This window comes from Mustela nivalis (assembly GCF_964662115.1).
Source record: "Mustela nivalis genome assembly, chromosome: 11".
Lineage (NCBI taxonomy): Eukaryota > Metazoa > Chordata > Mammalia > Carnivora > Mustelidae > Mustela > Mustela nivalis.
The window spans coordinates 8,069,424-8,091,002 of record NC_139030.1 but is presented as its reverse complement, the minus strand read 5'-3'; the positions used below and the strand labels follow the sequence as shown (position 1 = coordinate 8,091,002).

General features: G+C 38.0%; 1 protein-coding gene across 2 annotated transcripts in view; it reads left to right on the top strand.

The window, feature by feature from the left end:
• The window catches only part of CNTNAP5 (contactin associated protein family member 5), an 825,196-nt gene that overhangs the window by 186,033 nt on the left and 617,584 nt on the right, over positions 1–21,579 (top strand). For both annotated transcript variants that reach the window (XM_082690270.1, XM_082690269.1), the window contains exon 3: positions 3,209–3,402. In XM_082690270.1, the coding sequence (XP_082546396.1) occupies positions 3,209–3,402 (194 nt within the window). The remainder of the gene's footprint in view (positions 1–3,208; positions 3,403–21,579) is intronic.

Genomic DNA, 21,579 nt, shown 5'->3' with positions numbered 1-21,579 from the left:
GTTTGGTTTTCAGTCGGTCTTCTGTGATTTTATGTTTTGCGTGCTGACAGGGAGAGTTTCTTGTCATTTTGTTCTCTCTCTTCCATTCTTAACAAAAATTCTTAACATATATGCGGATGACAATAATTAGAATAAATGAAGAAAAAAATCCTAAAACATGACTAGGAGCTCTGGCTGCTGATAATTGAGAATAAAAGAGGACTAGTTAAGGTCTGAGGATTTTGATTTCAAAAATAGTGATGATCACATAAAAAGTCACAAGTTGTCACCAGCTGTTCAATTGCTGTACATATTCTTTAGGCAATAAACCACATAAATATGAATAATGCGAATCTGCATTTATGTAAGAAACACATACTGATAATAGAAAATATGTTATAGGCAAAAAGCATAAAAGGATGAAATCACTCATAGTTCCATCACTCAGAAGAAATCATCATACAAATTTCTCTTCGATCATGTTTTAACACATGATATATAGTTTATACAAACTTGCGTTTTTTCACTTAAGAAGAAAGAGACCCCATGAAATGAGCAGGAGGAGAAATTGAATGGAAATAAAGAACAGGCTCAAAATTGTTTTGGACTTTAAATTTTTTTTTTAATGTTTTTGAAATGTAAGTGCTCTTCTTAAGCCTCTCTGTCAGTTGTGAAAAGTTGAGAGAAGGTAGTCAGGGCTGGGAATTGTGGACAATTTAGTAAACACAGAGCTGTTAGACAAAAACGTACTTCCGGATCTGGCAGGTCAGATCTCTGCTCATATGCCTCCTCCCTGTGCCTTTCTTCTGTATTGATTTTCTGGGTGTTTTGGTGTTTGTTTTTTTTTTTTTAATTTATTTATTAGAGAGAGAGGGAGAGAGAGAGCGAGCACAGGCGGACAGAATGGCAGGCAGAGGCAGAGGGAGAAGCAGGCTCCCTGCGGAGCAAGGAGCCCGATGCGGGACTCGATCCCAGGACGCCGGGATCATGACCTGAGCCGAAGGCAGCTGCTTAACCAACTGAGCCACCCAGGCATCCCGGGTGTTTTGGTTTTTTTGTTTGTTTCTTTTTCTGCTGAAAAAAATTTTTTCCTGAAACTTTTTTTTTTTTCCTGCTACATAATAGTCTCAAAGAGCAATGCTTGAATCCCAACTGTCAGGTGTTCCAAACTTGCTGGATCTCAGTTTCCTGAACTATATACTGGCAATTGCGCTTTTATCTTACAGGATATTATGTATGTTTTAAAGTAGGTTGAATTGCAGTACCAAAAAAGTTCTAATCCACAATGTCTTGAGCAACATAGATGCTTAGTTCTTATTTATATTATTATTTGGGGCAGGTATTCAAGTAGACAGATGCTTTCCTTCATGTGATGATATGGGAAACCAAGATCTTTCCATATTATTGTTTTGTCATCACCTCAGGCCTTGGTGCCAACTGCATCTATCAGTCATAGAAGGAGAAACAAGTGGGGAAGAGACCAGTTGGCTTCTAAGTGGCATGTCTTCCTCCTACTCCTATCTTGGTTAGAGAGAACTTATCTCTGTGACTATAAGTATAAGAGGATGGAGAGCTGAAAATGAAATTAAGCTTCATACCCACCCGAGAAGAAGAGAAATGGATATCAGGGAAATCAGCCATATCTGCCACTGTATCTGTGTCTTGCAGAACACTTAATAAAATACATTCCGTAATAGGTGCTGAGCATATTCCATCTCTTCCTTTCCCTGCATTTCAGTCTTCTCAGGAAAGTGAAAAAAAAAAAAAATCAAACCAAAGCTTAATAGCAGTTGCTATTAAGAGAGAATCAACACATACCTTGCGGGATGTGCCTATGACTAAAGTAGGGTTCACCTCATGTCCTCCATCTCCTGTGCCTACATGTCTGCTTCCATCAATGACGGGCTGTCTACACCAGGGAGCCAGGGCTCAGAAAAGTTCTCGATTACCAGGAAGAAGTCCCATTGATTCCTTCTGAGATCGTGAGAAAGTTATAAAATCATAACTAAAATGATTTTAAATGACAAAGGTTGAAATCTAAAGGGATTTATTGATTAAGTCCTCTAAATTGAAAATGTAATTAAGTCACCAACTTGATACGCTGAGCAAGGTACTTCACAGAAGTGTTGTTTCCTTCTCATCCCCACCCATGGCATACACATTCTGCCTTTCCAGGATTCCACTCAGGATTTGGAAGATTTGTTAACTCTTGGGTCAGTAAAAATGATTATTGACCTCATTATTACCATGTGAAACAATTAGAGAAGACTGAGGCCACAAGTCTTCCAACAAGTCTTCCAAAGTTGCAAGAGCTAATATTGATCTTTTGCAGAGTTCCAGTATATCAAATAATGGATTTTTAAGGCCCAGGGTCTTTTGTCCCATGTAAGAATGTTTTTGTGTGTCAGGTATACTGAATCCCGTGTAGATCCAGAAACACGGCACACTGCCTCATGTCCCCTGATATTTTGTGCATGCTGTTCCCTTGGCCCTGTTTGATCTCTCCAACGTTTTCTCTCTTTCACCTTGTTTGCCTGCAGCATGGTCATACTTGCTTCGGGCTTCAGCTGTACTGTCTCGTCATCACTATCTCATTTCACTATCTCACTTTCTGTCACCTACAGAGATATTCTGTCCTCTGAGCTCCTATTGTACCTTGTGTTTGCCTTTTATAAGGCTTCCTATCACATCAAATTGCACATTTTTGTTTGCATGTCTTTCTTCAGTATCCAGAATGCTCCAGGTGCTCAGAGAACATCAGTTGCATGGATGAGACAGAGTCAAAGATATAGTCAATGATCTTTCATCTTTGTATCCACAGAAAAAATATCTCGGCCTTGGTAGAGGGAGGGATAAAAGAGTGGAGAAAAGAAGGAAGGAAGGAGCTCTCCATTAAGCAAAGGATAGAAAGCATGTTATAAGATTAAGGTTGTAGGAGAATAAAAATAAATAAGTAGTACCGATTGTACTAGGAATCCAAAAAATAGAAACTAATGCCCGAGGAAAGACAGGAAGAATTATGGAAGGGACAGCATGGGCTCGAGATGAATCTTGAACCATGAAAGGGAATAGTGTGGAAGAGGAGAATGGAAATCAGGCCATGCAAGAACGAGCAGGGCGCTTTGGGGGGTAAAGACATCTTAGCGGCACACCATTTCTTTCTCTTTGAGAGCTGAGAGTTGCAGCCATGGGGAATGTTACTACAACTCTCTCTCTGATCTTCTTCCAGGAACTGGCGGTTGGTCCCCAGCAGATTCCAATGCTCAACAGTGGCTCCAGATGGACCTGGGAAACAGAGTGGAGATTACAGCGGTGGCCACGCAGGGAAGATACGGAAGCTCTGACTGGGTGACGAGTTACAGCCTGATGTTCAGTGACACAGGACGCAACTGGAAACAGTACAAGCAAGAAGACAGCATCTGGGTAGGACATCTTTTCTCTTCCAGTGAATGAATCTGAGATATAATAATGGTAACCAGTGAGCATTTCTATCATTTTCCTCTACTCAGATTGTTGGTAGCTTAATAACTGTGGAGTGCCCATTTAGAAATAATTAGATGGTCTATGAGTCCTCCTTCCAGCATGGTTCCAGTTCCAAGGGAAATTAGGATGCCTGTTGGAAAAAAAAAAAAAAAAAAGTGTTTTCCTCCTCTTCTGGTAACCTGAGTAACTTGATGAGCAGGTCTCAATTCTTCATCTATAAAAACAGAAGGATACTTTACGGGTCTGATTTTTAATGAGAATGTATTGATTTATTGAGCATGTATTTATTCACTCACCTGTTCATTATGTATCAAACACTTCACGTATCCTCTAGTGACCCAGCAAGCTCAGTTATATAATGCAATCGACATTGAACAATTTGTAAAATCTCAGCCTGAGAATCTGTAGTCTGGTCTGATGTTATAGCCACTGTGCTCAACAACCTCTATTCAAGATTTGAAAACAATTAAAAGTTTTAAAAAGACAAGACAAATGCAAAATGTAGAATCATTTCATCATTATAAATAACATCACCTAGGAAGTGAAGGACAGTGTGCTCCAAGTTGTGAAAAAGAAATTTCCTCCCCACCCCAAGGTCTAAACTCTTGACCTTCAGGTATAGTGAAAGGCTGTCCCCAGACTGAGGTTAGAAAGGGAGACAGAGACACTGAGCAAGAGGCATCTGGAGGAGGCTTCAGAAACTGATGCACTAAATGAAATAATGTGTTTCTTTATGTTGCTTACAATTTATGGAAAAAACATCTCCAAATATTTATTTTTTTCTTAATGTATATACTATGTGAAGATGTGGCAGTTGATAGGCTAATCTGTCTTTCTCATATTCTCCCTACTTGTTTCCCCCTTTAAATTAATGTTAAGTATGGTTCCAAATTGCTATTGTCTATGCTTTTCTGTGTTGGCCCTACTTTGGTTGGAAACAGATTTCTTTTTTTTTTTTTTTTTTAATTTATTTGACAGACAGAGATCACAAGTAGGCAGAAAGGCAGACAGAAAGAGGTGGGGAGGGGGAAGCAGGCTCCCCGCTAAGCAGAAAGCCGGATGTGGGGCTAGATCCCAGGACCCTGAGATCATGACCTGAGCTGAAGGCAGAGGTTTTAACCCACTGAGCCACCCCGGCGCCCCTGGAAACAGATTTCTATTTTAAGTTCATTGCTATTTGATAATTGTCTACTCATCAATATTGCTAATTGAAAATAATAGTGAAGTTAGGATTGAGATTAGTTATGGTAGATTGAATTTTGGGAATACTATTATTATCATGTTTATTCTAGGTTGCCTGTATATTAAGTTGTAACATTTACAAGGAATATGGATTTTCTACATTTTAAAAATTGGGTTTTAAGGGGTACCTGGCTGGCTCAGTCACAATAGCATATGATCCTCGATCTCGGGATTGTGAGTTTGAGGCCCACATTGAGGGTAGAAATTACTTAAATAAATAAAACTTTAAAAAGTTTTTCTAAATAGGGCTTCAGGGGACCATTCTATTTTTTCACTCAATTTTGAAGCTCCATAAATTTTTACAGATTTTTTGTTTTCTTTTGTCTTGTTTTTAGTTTGAAATGAAAAATAAGCACACCTTCCATTTTGAAGAACAATTTTAAGGTTTTATTTTGACTTGAGAGAGACAAATAGATGTGGGGTTATTTATTTTCTTTGACATTTTCAATCAAAACTGGTTGTTTTTCAGAATGAATTGAAGTTTTGAATTATTTTGTCTAAATATTTTTATTAAGGTATAACTGATATGCAATATCATAGTCATTTCAGGTATACAACATATGATTCAACATTTGTCTAAATTGCAAAATGGTTATCACAAAAAGTCCAGTTACCATCTGTCACTATACAATACTATTGTCCGTAGGATATTATTGTCTGTATTCTCTATGTCGTACATTACATCCCTATGACTTCTTTATTTCTTAATTGGAAGACTCTACTTTTTGATCTCCCTCACCCATTTTGTTCATACCCCAACTCCCTCCCTTCTGGCAACACCAAACTTTTCTCAGTTCCTAAGAGTCAAGATTTTGTTTGTTTGCTATGTTTTTTAAATTCCACATGGTAAGCATGTGGTATTTGTCGTCGTATAACTGACATATACTACTTAATCTAATACTCTCATGGGCCATCCATGTTATTGCAAATGAGGAGATTTCATCCTTTTTTATAGCTGAGTATTATCCGTGCGCGCACACACACACACGCAACATCTTCTTTGTCCATTCATCCATTGATGGACACTTAGGTTGTTAGCATACCTTTGCTGTTGTAAATAATGCTGCAATGAACAGAGGGGTGCATATCTTTTTGAATTAACATTTCTGTTTTTTGGATAGATATCCAGTAGTGGAATTGCAGGGCCATATGGTAATTCTATTTTTAATTTCTTTTGAGGCATCTCCATGCTGTTTTCTATAGTGGCTGCACCAGTTTGGATTTTCAGCAACAGTTCATGAGGGTCACTTGTTCTCTTGTTTCTTGTCTTTTTGGTAATCACTCTGACAAGTGTAAGTGATAGCTTATTGTGGTTTTGATTTGCATTTCCTTGATGATTAATGTTGTTCATCATCTTTTCATGTCCCTGTTGGCCATCTGTTTGTCTTCTTTGGAAAAATGTCCATTCAGATTTCCTACCCATGTTTTAATCAAATTGTTTTTGTTGTTCTCATTGAGTTGTATGAGTTCTCTATATATTTTGGATATTAGCCTTTGTCAGATATATGATTTCCAAATACCTTCTCCCATTCAATAGGTTGCTTTTTGGTTTTGTTAATGGTTTCCTTTGCTGTGCAGAAGCTTTTTAGTTTAATGTCCCATTTGTTTATTTTTGCTTTTGTTGCACTGATCCAAAATATATATACAACTGATTTCAAAGAACTTCAAATTCATGTTTTCTTCTAGGATTTTTATGGATTCAGGTCTCACACTCAAGCCTTTAATCTTTTAAATTAATATGTATGTATATTATAAGACAGTCATCTAGTTTCATTCTTTTGCATGTAGCTCTCTAGTTCTCCCAGCACCATTTGCTGAAGACAGTCTTTTCTCCATTGTATATTTTGCCTCTTTGGTCATAAATTAGTTAACCATATATTGTGGTTTTATCTCTGGGCTCTCTATTTTGTCCCACTGATCTATGTGTCCGTTTTTATGCCAGTGCTATGCCATTCTTGATTACTATAGCTTTGTAGTATGTTTTGAAATCAAGAAGCATGATGCCTCCAGTTTTGCTCCTTCTCAAGATTGTTTTGGCTATTTGGGGTCATTGTGTTTCCAAAGAAATTTTAGAATTATTTTTTCTACACCTATGAAAAATGCCATTGGAATTTTGATAGGGATTTCACTGAATATGTAGACTGCCTTGGGTGGTCTGGACATTTTAACAATAGCAATTCTTCAAATCCATAAGCATGAAATATCTTTCTATTTCTTTCTGTCTTCAATTTCTTTCATCAAGGTCTTACTTTTTTAAGTATATGAGTCTTTCACTTCTTACATTAAATTTATTACTAGGTATTTTGTTCTTTCTGATGCAATTGTAAATGGAATATTTTTATTTTTCTTTCTGATACTTTCTTATCAGTGTATAGAATCACAACACATTTTTGCACATAATTGCTATGCCTATGATTTGCAATACTATGTTAAATGAAAATGGGGAAAGCGGACATCCTTAGGAGAAAAATTTTCAGTTTTACATTGTTGAAAGTGATATTAACTGTGGGTTTGTCACATATGACCTTTATTATGTTGAAGTTCCTTCCCACTATACCTCTTTGCTTAGGGTTTTTCATTAATGGATGTTTAATTTCATCAACTCCTTTTTCTGCATCTATTGAGATGATCATATGATGTCTAGATTTCACTTCTGTTAATGTGGTGTATCACAGTGATTTATTTGTAGATGGTGAATCTTGCATCCCTGTGATAAATCCTACTTGGTAATGGTGTATGACTCTTTTAATGGATTGTTATATTCGGTTTGCTAATATGTTGTTGAGGATTTTTTCATCAATGTTCATTGGGATATTGGCCTGTAATTTTCTTTTATATATCATCATTGTCCAGTTTTGGTACCAGGGTAATGCTGGCCTCATAAAGTGAGTTTGGAAGCAGTCCTTCCTCTTTACTTTTTTGGAAGTTTGAGAATAGGTATTAACTCTTTAACTGTTTGGTAAAATTAACCAATGATGCTATCTAGTACTGGACTTCTGTTTGTTGGAACTTTTTGATTGCTTATTAGTAACTGACCTTATTAGTAGCTGATCTGTTGAGATTTTCTGTTTCTCATGATTCAGTGCTGGATGAAATTCTAGGAATTTAACCATTTCTACTTAGTTGTCCAATTTGTTGGCATACAATTTTTGGTAGTAGGCTTTTGTTTATGTTTTGTTTTTGTTTTTTTTGTTGTTGTTGTTTTTTGTTTTATATAGTCCCTTTTATTTCTATGGTATGAGTTGTAACTTCTCCTTCATTTCCAATTTTATTTGAGTCCTCTTTTTTTCTTTCTGTGGTGAGTCTAGCTAAAGGTTTGTCAGTTTTGTTTTTCTTCTTAAAGAACCAGTTTCTAGTTTCATTGATGTTTTCTACTGTTTTGAGGGTTTTGTTTGTTTCTTTGTTGTGTTTTGTTTTTATTTCTCTTATTTCCACTCCAATATTTATCATTTTCCTCTTTCTACTAATTTTGAATTTTTTTTTCTAATTCCTTTAGATGTCAAGTTGAATTTTTTATTTGAGATTTCTTTGTTTCTTGAGAGAGGCCTTATTGCTATGAACTCCTCCCTTAGAATTGCTGTTGCTGCATCACATAGATTTTGGTATGTCATATTTCTGTTTTCATTTGTCTCTAGATTTTCTTTTCCTCCTTTGATTTTCTTCATGATCCAGTAGTAGTTCACTAACATGTTGTTTAATCTCCATGCATTTGTAGCTTTTCTAGTTTTCTTCTTGTAATTGATCTTTAAAATGTATTTATTTATTTATTTGAGAGAGCTTGCAAGTGAGGGGTTGTGGGGAGGATCAGAGGGAGAGGGACAACAAGCAGACTCCATGCTGAGCATGGAGACGGACTGAAGACTGGATCCCATGACCCTGGGATTATGACCTGAGCTGAAATCAAAAGTAACATGCTTAACCAACGGAACCATCCTGATGCCCCTTAAATTGATTTCTAGTTTCATACCACTGTTGTCAAAAAAGATGTTTGATATGACTTCAGTTTTCTTGAATTTACTGAGATGTTTTTGAGACTTAACATGTGGTATACCCTGGAGAGTATTCCATGTTCTTTTGAGATTGCTGCTTTCAGATGGCATGTTCTAGCTATACCTGTTAAGTCCTTCTGGTCTAATGTGCCATTTAAGACTGGTGTTTCCTTATTGATTTTCTGTGTGAATAATCTATCCATTGATGTAAGTGGAGGATTAAAGTCCCCTACTATTATTATATTGCTGTCAATTTCTACCTTTAAGTCTATTAATATCTGCTTTGTATATTTTGTGTTCCTATGCACGGTGCATAGATATTTGTTTTATCTCCTTCTTTTGAGTCTTTTACCCTCATGTACTGCCCTCTTTTTCTTTTATCACAGTCTTTATTCTAAAATCTATTTTGTTTGATTGAGTATAGGTACACCAGCTTTCTTCTGCTTTCCTTTTGCATGGAATGTCTTTTTCATCCCTTACTTTTCAATCACTATTGCTTTATGTCCTAAACATCTTGTAGCTAGTATATAGAGGCTTGAAACTCACAGAGACTAACCCAAGATCATACTGGGGGTGCTAGAATACAGAACTAAGATTTATTTCTAAATATACATGATTGCAAAACTGTATTTTCTATTTCTCCTTTATTGCACTTGATTAGTTTTAAAGTTTCACGAAATTGATTTACTTCTCTTTAAATGTAAACTTTATTTGGACCCACTGTTAAGCCCTTTTGTTTTATTCACATGTTGCTAAAGTATGAGTGAGAACACAGTAATAACATAGAACTGTTTATATAGCAAATGGATGGGGCTCAAACTGAAACTGCATGGCCATCAAACAGACTGAGTATTTTACCAAATACTTCATAGACATACGTAAAATCTGACTTGTGGTTAATATTCATTATTATTTCCACAAGATTATGTTGCTGGATGAATAGATTATCTTGAGAAATTTTATTTATTCATTTTAATTTTTATTTTAAATTTAAAATTAGAAGGGAGATTATAGATTTACCAGAATTAACCTTGATAAAAAAGATGAGAACAATGGCCAAACAAGAGATTTTTTTTTCGTTTAAGATTTTACTTATTTATTTGACAGAGAGAGTGATCACAAGTAGGCAGAGAGGCAGGCAGAGTGGGGGAAAGCAGGCTCCCTGCTGAGCAGAGAGCCCGACGCGGGGCTCGATCCCAGGACTCTGAGATCATGACCTAAGCCAAAGGCAGAGGCTTAACCCATTGAGCCACCCAGGCACCCCCAAAGAGATTTTTATAAAACTCTTTAAGTTGTTCTATTTAACTTTTCATTAAAAAAATCAATACTTAAAAACATCAATATCAAGTACTGAATTAATTAGGGATGATGTATCTTGGAAGTAGAGAATCTGTTGAATGATACTTTCATGTGGTCTTTTGAAGATCTTCAATTTTCAATAATATGGAGTTTGTAATGCTTTTTAAAATTGAGTTAGCAAACAATACAACTTAGGACATGCTGTGGTTGAGATATCAACTTACCAGTACTCCAGAGATTTATTTTATTTCATAAAGTTCATTCAGAGTAACAATCCTGAAATATATCTATCTATACAATGTACAATATCAAATATTCATGCTCTAAAAATTCAATTTGAAGACTCTCTGATCTGGCACTGAATGGAATGTTCATGAATGAGGTCGCCAAGCAGCTGCTTAGAGATGAATCATGATTTATGAACAGGCCAGAGTTCTCCACTTCACTAAATAATCAGGTGTGACTTTGTGACAATTTTAGAACCTTAGCAGATTTAAAATCTTTTTCAGGTTGTCTTGAGACACTCCACAAAAATACAAATATAAGATTCTAACTCTGAGCAGCAACATTTGCCTATGTTTGGTAAGGTGGATAAATATATTTGGAACAAAGAAACCTCTAATTAAATCTACACAGGCCAGAGTCCCGTTACCAGACATTTGGAAAGATAGGCCTATAGAAACACTTACTGTCACAAATATATGCATGAATTACTGCTTCAGTTCTGAGTCCTTCCTGTATGTGTTCGAACCCTTAATGAATCTGCCTATGTTTCCCACATACAGCATGTAAGTGTTCTAAAAACGCATTGCCCTCTTTGTGTTTTGACACTTTCCTTTTTTTTTTCCTGATATTTTTCGCTCTGAAATTTCAAAGACAGCCACTTGTGCTTGTGTTTTAATATATGGTCTCCTATTTTTAGATGACTTTATCCACATGGCTCATGTTTGAGTACAAGTCAGTTAGGATCCTTTCTTCTCACCTAAGAGAATGTCTCCATCTTTTGATCTATTATAAAATTTCTGGGAAATTTTCACTTTCTTTTTCTTGAGGTCTTTTGTTCCCCCCACCATGTTTCCGGGCAAATCAGCTGTGCCACGTGCATTAGCTATGGGTGCAAAAGCCTTATATGATGATTCAAAAATATTATATGTTTCATTTCAATATCCTTTAAAAAAAAAGATTTTATTTATTTATTTGGCAGACTGAGAGAGATCACAAGTAGGCAGAGAGGCAGGCAGAGAGAGAGGGGGGGAAGCATGCTCCCTGCTGAGCAGAGAGGCCAATGCGGGACTCGATCCCAGGGCCCTGAGATCATGACCTGAGCTGAAGGCAGAGGCTTAACCCACTGAGCTACCCAGGCTCCCCTCAATATCCTTTTCTGATGACAATTTCTATACCCATGCTGGCTATAGAAGCGTATCAGCATATTCCAGCCAATGGGTTCACAAATATTTAATAAGTTCTTACTAGGACAGGACAAGAAGCAAGTGCAAGTATCTTCAACCCGTAAGGTAGGCTCTGCCACTCCATGCTAAAAGCTCATTTCACTCATCTGGAAGTTAATTTCCACTGTCATAGCTCCCAGATTCCACCACCCTTCACCACATTTCTTGGATATAAAAGAAGATATATATCACAATTCTGTTACCTTTTTGCATCCAAGAACTTCACCCGCAGAACCCCACAGTGTAAAAAAGACAAAATCAGGGGCACCTGGGTGACTCAGTGGGTTGGGGCCTCTACCTTCGACTCAGGTCATGATCTCTGGGTCCTTGGATCGAGCCCCACATCAGGCTCTCTGCTCAGCTGGGAGCCTGATTCCTCCTCTCTCTCTCTGCCTGCCTACTTGTGATGTCTGCCAAATAAATAAATAAATAAATAAATAAATAAATAAATAAATCTTAAAAAAAAAAAGACAAAATCAAAGTCCCCAAAGTCATCTTACCCCTGGTCTCCAGGCCCCCATCTCAGCCATGTTTAGTTTATAAATAAAATTCTTTTTTATTGAGGCATATTGGATAAAATATTTGCCTTTTCTGACCGCTTTACACATATATGGAAGTGTTCACCAAACTCTTTCTTTAATTCAACTCTAAATCCCTCCTACTCACAGACTTTCATGTCACCTAAAAACTTCAGTGTTTTATACTTCTCTTACTGTGTTTTTTTTATGATGATGACAAAAAATAAAAACTAGAATCAATCTATAAGAATCCCAGATTTTTCAAATTCCTCTTTCTTCTAATCATTTGCCTATTTTTTCCAAGTTTAATCTTATTATCAATGTTAAAGCTCTATTCATCTTTGTAGAAAAAAAGAAAAAACTTATCCAACTGATCTTTTCCAGAGATAATCTAATGAACCCCTCTTAGGTACTGGGTTTAAACAAGTATCTGTTGTTGGTGGATCCCTCAGTATTAATTGTGAAGATATTAGTGAGCTGTTTTACCTACATGTTTGCTCACTTATTCCTAGCCTCATTTAGTTAGGCATTCACAACCAGCCTCTGATCTATGCAGGTCATATATTTTGAAATGGTCAAATCAGTCCTCATGCCATAATATGGGAATGTTCCCTCACAAGGGATGCAAGGACCACAGTGATATAGACAACTGGGGGAGACCAGAAGCTTAAAGAGTTGAGGTCATGACTAAAACAAGGAACTTTGCAGGGATGGCACCTACGAATGAAATAATGGCATTTCAGAATATGTTCAAAGGGTTGATTCTTTTGGGGTTTATATTTCAGGAGGCCTAATGCAATGAAGGAACTAATCTATTCAGCAATCAAAAATGAATAGGTACCCGGTTAAGATTACTGAAGATATTGTCCACCACCTTCTAAATAAGCCTAATGAATTGTTTCTATCTTAAGGGTGAAAGTTGAGATTTAGAAGGGCCAAGGAACCTGATCCAAACCACAGAAGTAGTAAAGTGATGGACCAAGATGCAAACCCAACTCTGTTTGTTTATAAAGCCTAGGCACCTAAATCAGCAGGTTAGGCAGTGGTTGATGGCTTAAGAATGAAGACCCAGTATTCTTTTTTTTAAACATTTTATTTATTCATTTAACAGAGAGAGCACAAGCAAGGTGAGTGGTGAGCAGAGGGAGAGGGAGAACAAGCTCTCTGCCAAATAGGGAGCACAGTGTGGGACTCGATCCCAGGACCCTGGGATCATGATCTGAACCAAACACAGACACTTAACTGACTGAATCATCCAGGTGCTCAAGACTCAATTGCCTCAGACAAACAGCTAGTGCAAACTGGATCAGGACACATTCTGGCCCAATGAGGAAATCACCTGCTAACTGGAAATCCAAGTCCCATCTGGGCTGAACCAGCACCGTGAACCTTGGGGGAAAGCTTCATGGACAAGGCAATACCGAGGAGGTATCTCTAACACATTATATCTTTAAGGTATCCCTAACACATCATGAATTTCAGATTCTTCCTGCTGGTGGCTCTGTAGTCAGTGGTGCGCTCAGAATGAGGTTTAGTACTAGCTTCCTGGCCTAAGTCTTCTGTTGATGATTCAGTAAAACAGATCATCAGAACAGAGTTGGAAGAGACTGACGTATACAAAGTCAAAATCTGCCTCCCTTAAGTGTTTACGCATTGAAACCCAGTTGTTTGTTCATGCAACCAGTCATGAAAATGTCTGCCTCCTCCCCTATAGAATGATCTTTCAAATCTTCTAACAACAACTAGAGGCTTTGATTCTTTTCCTTCACTGATGCTATTTCCATGCCAGTAAGCCTGCTCACTCATGGCCAATAATACCTGGTAAATTCCATCCCCCTCACTAGCCCATCACTCCCCTCTGAATATACTGTATGTTGTTGATAATTAGCTTACAGTTTTCTTTTCTGAAAATCACGTTTCCTCTTCCCAAATACATCAGGAATCTTTCTCTTTATTTTAGATTCCTTTGACATGTATGATAATGTGGTCTATAATTTCCTGTGGCTTTATGGAATCTATCTTAATATAAAGCACTTGCATATGTTACTCAACACTTTTCTCACACAGAGGTCAATTGAAACAATGGATTATACATTTAGCTCATTAGTCCCCTAATTTCATCCTTGAGTGACTTCTGAACTCTGGGAGATGTTCTCTGATATTTATGATTCATATACATTTATTTTACCAATTTGGTCTAAAATATCCTGAGTATTGGGGCGCCTGGGTGGCTCAGTGGATTAAGCATCTGCCTTCGGCTCAGGTCATGATCTCAGGGTTCTGGAATCAAGCCCTGCATTGGGCTCTCTGCTCAGCAGGGATCCTGCTACCCCCTCTCTCTGCCTGCCTCTACTAGTGATCTCTCTCTCTCTCAGTCAAATAAATAAATAAAATCTTTAAAAAATATATTTTTTCAAGATTTTGTTAATAGTTCTCTCCTTGGCTCTCTCTCACATACATATAAGGTTTTATTGTAAATATTTATTTCATAGTTGGTCATAACTAAAAATTCAGTTCAGAAGTTGGCCTCCAGTTAGAATTTTGCCTCTGACTTAATGAAGACCACCAGTGCAAAAGTGAGATAACACTATGTGCCCGACCAATAGAAACAAGGAGGGAGGGAAATGCAGAGGCTTTTGATTAGCATCAGACCCCAGTCGCACCACTGGTTACTTGTGTGACCTTGAAAATATCACTTAACCTTATTATAATGATTCTTCCCATCCATAGCAGGGATGTATCTAGAAACTTCCAGGCCCTTTGCATCAATTCCTCCATACTTCCCTGCTTGGAATACTTGGTTTATGGGCTGCCCTGTGGATTGTAATAAAAAGTAACTGGCAATAAAGCCTAAGCTTCACTAGGGATCCAGCTTAAAACAGACAAGGCCCCCTCAAAACTTGATATTTCCCATGAATCATCCCCATGGTTTTGTCCTGTGCGATTTTTGTTGACCTTAGATTCTCTTATCACTGGATGAGGTTCTGCGGAAAAGGGAAGAAGGAACAACTGGCCAATCAGCATTGTGCAAGCAACAGCTGGTCTTTACCCCAGAAGCAGCAGGCTTCCCTCCAGCCCTCTGGCTCCACATGAGTCTGTGAAAGTTCCACAATGATGCCCATCTGTTTCCCCTTCTTAATGTTAGAATTTGCCGAGATGTCTCAGAGAACTTCCCAACATGGGGCCTAGCCTCTTCAAGGAGTAAATACTTTCACACATTTACACATGTGGCATTTAAACACATCACATGGACAGGGAGTCACCATGTAGTCTTCAGGATTAATATTCATGCGGACACTTTCTAGGGGAGAACAGATGTTTGCGGTCTCCTACAAACTGGTTGCATTTGTATTGGGATGAGGTTCAGCAGCTGATCATCAAAGGAAGGATAATCTGGTTAAAATTAATTCTTCTACATGCACTGCTATTAAATTAATCTTGTTGTTAAAGCCCTCAGCAGTTTGTGGGAAATTTGACTTATAAGTGTATTCCTGATATTTATATATAAATATATATATATCAGTTAGGTTTTGGAGACACCTACCTTAAATTTGGAGAAATTAGAGTTAATATCTCAACTTTAACATGCAGTAGAACGTTAGATTGTGTGTGTGTGTGTGTGTGTGTGTGTGTGTGTGTGAATATATTGAATTATTTTAGCAAGGTATAATGACTGAGGGGAAGAAATCTATTAACTACCTTTTATTCATTTAGTCTTTAACTATCATGATTTCTTTTTCTTTTTTTTTCCCCTTAGATTATATCAGTCTTTGAAGTTTGGCAGCTAGAAATGCTATGACTCTGATAAATGATTTAGTCCATAGAAGGCTCAGTTTCCTCTTCTGCAAAATGGGTTTTTACCTAATGTGGTCTGTGAAGGAGAGATTATCAAAAATAAATGTGCCTCAAAATGCCCCATAGAACTTAAGGGACAGATTGCAGGGCCCCACCTGCTAATTTTCTAATCCAATAAATTTGGGATTGGGTTGAGAATTTACATTGTAACAAAATCCCAACTAATGCTGTGCTGCTGGTCAGGGATCTTACTCTGAGGGCCACTGTGTAAACTGTAAATGGGTTAAAGTGTGTAAACTATACACAGAGCTAAATAAAGATTAGTTATTATTATCACTATTAAAGGTAGGTATACATGATGCATTTGGTGAAGATACCCAGAGGAAAATGGCTCTAAGTTTTCTTTCTTTTGAGCTTTGTATGCAAAATGGAAAACAATCTTAATAAGTCAGTTTTGTTTTTTTTTTTTTCAATAAACTAAATACTCAGTGGAGAAGGTAAGATCTCCTTGTGGTTATAGGCAAAGATAGTTACCCACCCAGGCTCATTAAAAACAATTAGCTGCGAGTCCTGGTAGCAGACAGAAGAGCTAGAGTAAGAGCCTGGGGGAGTTACTGACGCCTCAAGATAAAGGCTCTGGGCCAAAGTCTGAAGCCCCCGGTGCCTACTTGGCTCTAGGCAGATGGAAGGATTCCAGGCCTGGTGGGGACCTTGAGGAGACAGAGTCTCTCAAGTGTTCTTTACAAAGTCCAAAAGAAAGCAAGCTTCATTAAGTTTATGATTAGAAGGATAACAGTTGATAGTAAAGACAAAAGTGTGATCTAGTCAGCACAGGTTTCGATTCCTGTAAGTATCCTTCCAGCTTTGTTTGTCTTCATGTTAAAAAGAAAAACGAGAGAGAATCAGAAAAATGTGAGTGTAAGCAGGAGTTGATCTTGTGCCTCAGATCCCTGGCCAATTGTGACTGTTTATGTGAGAGAGCATCTTTCCCCTGCCGTGTCACCCAGGGCACCGCTCCTGCTGGAGCAACTGTCTGAACTAGAGAAGCAACTGCATGGTACCACTAGATTTGTCTAGACTCTAGCGTGACAAATAATCAAATAATTCTCCAGTTTTGTGACTAAAGTATTATTTGAAAATTAATTCACAAATCTATACAAAAAAAAAAAAAAGAAGTGTTTGTTTTGTTTTGTTTTGTTTGCTTATTTGTTTTTGGTTTTGGTTTTTGGTCTTATGTTGTTTTTAAATATTGGAAGAAGAGGGGCACCTGGGTGGCTCAGAGCCTTAAGCCTCTTCCTTCGGCTCAGTCTCAGGGTCCTGGGATCGAGCCCCGCATCGGGCTCTCTGCTCAGCGGGGAGCCTGCTTCCCCTCTCACTCTGCCTGTCTCTCTGCCTGCTTGTGATCTCTCTCTCTGTCAGATAAATAAATAAAATCTTTTAAAAAATTTTTAAATTAGGGCGCCTGGGTGGCTCAGTGGTTAAGCCGCTGCCTTCGGCTCAGGTCATGATCTCAGGGTCCTGGGATCGAGTCCCGCATCGGGCTCTCTGCTCAGCAGGGAGCCTGCTTCCTCCTCTCTCTCTCTCTCTCTGCCTGCCTCTCTGCCTACTTGTGATTTCTCTCTGTCAAATAAATAAATAAAATCTTTAAAAAAAAATTTAAATTAAAGAAAAATAAATATTGAAAGAAGATAGAGGGAGTCATAAATATCAGGCTGGAATTATTTTGGCCTGAACATCATTGATGTTTTTTGTGTGGAAAAGATGCACTTGCAGGGAAAAAAAAAAAATTGTAGCAGAGAATCATGGACCCCTACTATCCTGTCTTATCTGATTGTAATTTAGGATATCAAGCATCTGTTAGGCACATTCTGCATGCAATAAATTAAGGGAACTTCAAGAGTAGAATGTAGAAATCCCTGGTCAAAGGTGAGATAAATGCCGGTAAAGGTACACAATAGAAGAACATGCACAGATGGCATATATTTGAGAGCATTAAGTTTCTGACTTGTCAGTAGAGTAGGTGCTATGAGTTGTGCTGTGTTTTTTTTTTTTCCCCAGCAGTTATTTTGATCTCGTAATGGTTCTTCCACCATTTTGTCCTATCTGTCCTCCTTTATGACACCCTGAAATAATTTGCAGCCAAAGCCCCAGGAGTGAACTCTGAAACAAAGTGGAAGGAATGAATGAGATAAGGACTGAGCTGATAAACATGAAGGAGTTAATGGATGTTCCAGACACACCGGCTGCCTGTGTGTGGTAGTTTCTGTGAATGGGAAGGAGTCTGAGAAAGGGGAGTGCTGTGTCGGAAGAGGGGTCCCTCATACACGGCTGTGTTTACTCCGAGGGGGCACGTCTTCTCTATGGCGAGGCTGCCCCTCCCGTTCCGCACCTAGTGAACATTTCTCTGTGGTGTCATGCTGTGTTTCGGACATCGTGTTTACATGAGCGCTCTATACATGTGAGAATTTCGGAGGGTATGTGTGTATACAGAGGCATCACCGAGCCATTTCTTGGGAGGGGCATCCTAAGCCACCTGGATGAACAGATAATTTGAGGAAAGATCCTGTGCTTGCCAGCCAGGCTTGGCTTGGAGGACGGTCACTCAACCCCTCCTCCATCAAGCTGGTTGCCCCTGTGCCAGTCATATCCAGAAATGCATACATAGCTCGCACTGCTACTGTAGGCAGCATCTCCACGTGCACTGCAGGTGGCTCACCGGTGATGACCAACAACTTAGCCAGCTGAGCCCCAGAGGCAGCCACTCCAGAAGCCTTGGAGCACCGCTCTCCTTCCTTGGTGGAAATTCTAACCTGTTCATTCTGATTCCTCCAAACACCCTTTGTTCATTCTGCGTTATGTGTTCACCTTCACTTTTGACATTGGTTTGTCACTTAATCACTTCTGAAACAATTAAATGACAGCTCAATGCATGGCTTTGTCAGTGTCATGCAATGAAAAGCCAAATTATCATGCAAGAAAATGCAACATCTTTATTCTTATAACATGGTAAAGGAAGTTTTAAAAACAACTACAGTCACCCAAGAATTTTCAGGTATTTAAGTTAGCAAAATCAATAAGAACACTCTGTAAAATTTTTTTTTCCTAGAAACTTGAAACCTTATAGATGACCTTATTTATATGTAAATATATGAGTGAAACTTCTGAGTTAAGAGTGTGATCCTGTCATTTAAACTAGAGTTGAAAAATTGCATTGATATGTATATGTGTATATGTACATATGCGTACATACTAGTATTTAAAGATATATTGTATACATAAATTTACAGATTTAAATTATATAAATATACTTCTATATTTAAATATGTTTGTATATCCATCTTTAATTAAATTTAAATATATATGCTGTATATATGTGTATACATATGTATCATATATCTTTTAATTTTAGCATGCTTTATCTTAATTTCTCCATAATTATAATTTCTGATCTTTCGAATATTTTACCTCAATGCCAGGCGTTAGAAGATTTAGAGGATTTTTGCTCCACTTACTCTGTGTTAAAAGGTTGATTTTGGAAATAGATGTTACAACAGTAGTAATACATAAATTATGCCAAATTACTGTAAAGTCTTGTTGCTAATTGCCAAAGTCTCATTGAGGTACAAAAAATGAGCCTAGTACTTTAATGACATGATGGCCAAGTTAGAGAGGCACTAGTTGATGGGATATCAGGTACAGATACAGATACAAATACAATGATATATGTATATATATATTTTTGTCTAAACCATCTTTTGAGCATATTAGAAACAATAGCACTAGCTACACATATTGAGTGTCTACTGTGAGCCACATTTGTGCTGACAGCTTTTTATAAGCCCTACAAAGGGGAGATCATCCCTACTTACAGTTGAGAACAGAGGGCTCACAAAGTTAATCAACCCAAGGCTCGGGTCCTTCCCATTGCACAACTCATTCATAATCAACACAAGTTCTACCTGCTTGCTAACACAGATGTGGCAGCTGTCTTACTTTAAAATGTAGCAATCACAAGGATTCTTTGAAATAATCATAATTCTTGGGGAGCCTGGGTGGCTTAGTCAGTTTAAAATCTGTCTTTGGTTCAGGTCCTGATCTCAGTTCCTGGGATGGAGGCCTGTATCGGTTTCTCTGCTCAGCAGTGGGTCAGCTTCTGCCTCTCACGCTCCCTGTGTGATCTCTTGCTTTTGCTCTCTCTCAAATAAATAAATAAAATCTTTAAAAAAAAAAAAAGAAAGGATTTTAATTCTCTGTTTTCTCTAATCAAGATGACCCCTGATGAAGGAACATAGTAAGGATTTGTTGAATGTGTTGCCCTGTTGTTCAATGACTTATGTGATTTTCTTATTTAAACATGAAAAAGAAGCCAAAGGAAATAAATTAATGTGCTTTGAACATAATTGGGCACTACTTATCAGAGTTCTTGAAGACCTGTTACTAATAGAGTGGACTCTGAATTAGTTCTCTCCCCACTTAGAGCTACCTCTGCTTATTCCACACTAAATATGGTGCTGCCAGTAGTTGAGACTGCACTTATTGGATTCAGATAAGACAGCAATGGGGGAAGGCAGATTTTTATTTTATTTTATTTAGTTTTAAAGCTTAAGTACAGTTGATGTGTAACATTATATTAGTCTTAGGTGTACAACAGAGTGATTTGGAATCAAATCACTGTTATGCAGTAATCACTACAAGTGTAGCTACCATCCATCAGGGAAGGTGGATTTTTTTTATTAAAACTGGATCTGGATTACTGATTCATTCGAGTCTCTTTTAATTTAAGAGTGCTCTAAAAAGTTCTGCTTTATGGACAAACTTGGAACGTGAATTTCGGATTGAGGCAAATCTGAGTGTGAACCCCTGCTGCTTACTATCATTGTCAATTCTGAGCAGCACTTTATGTCTCTGAGCCTTAAAGTTCACATCTCTAAAAGTTTATAGAACCTACCTCTGAGTGTTAGAAGAATCCATTGAAGTATCAATCTATGTAGAACCCCAGTGTCCCTGAAATATAAGAAGCATTCAAATGAACAGTCTCTGAATCTTTTATCGGAAGCAACCTGGATTGTTGACCAAGATTGTGTCAGACTTCCAAAAGGTACTTTTTCCCTTTTCAAACATAAGGTGATAAATGCAGTCAGCACGGTCTTGCTTGTGTTCCCAGTATATTTTCTAGGCCAGTGGCATTTGCCAGTTCTCAAGGCCATGACATATTAGGTGCCCGCTGGTGAGAGATGAGTGGTGCCTTTGAGGCTCTGAATAGGCGAGCATTTCCCCCATCAGCCATGGCGCTGCTGCTCCACTTGGTCCCAGGATGAATGAAGCATCTGCCGTTCTTGTGCACAGACACAGGTCACTAAGCAATAACAAAGTGTGAGTGGGTCTGGAAAAAAGGTAAACCACCTGGAGGGCCAGGGATTTAACACTGAGCAGATTTTTAGTCACTGATATTTTGTTTAAATCGGTTCCCAGGAAAATCATGCCAGCATAGTTTCAAAGTCAAAGCTGGGGCCTTGGTTGAGATAGCATCTTATGGCAGACGTCTTGCTGAAGGCCCAGAATCTGAGGAAACATTCATTAACATCCATTCTTGCAATGCTAGGTAATAGCAGAGCATTGTTTGCTCGTTTCAAAATGGGTCGGCTAGCCAGTCAAAATGAGTCAGTCAAAATACTGACTTTTGCTTGATTTCCAGAAGCACGGGCATGTTTTGCAATTTATTTTACTCCTGATATGGATTCTTTAACCTCCTCCCTCTAAATAAAGATATTGTCACAACAAAGATTTCCAAGTAACATTTCCAACAAACATGTTGTTACCCAAAGT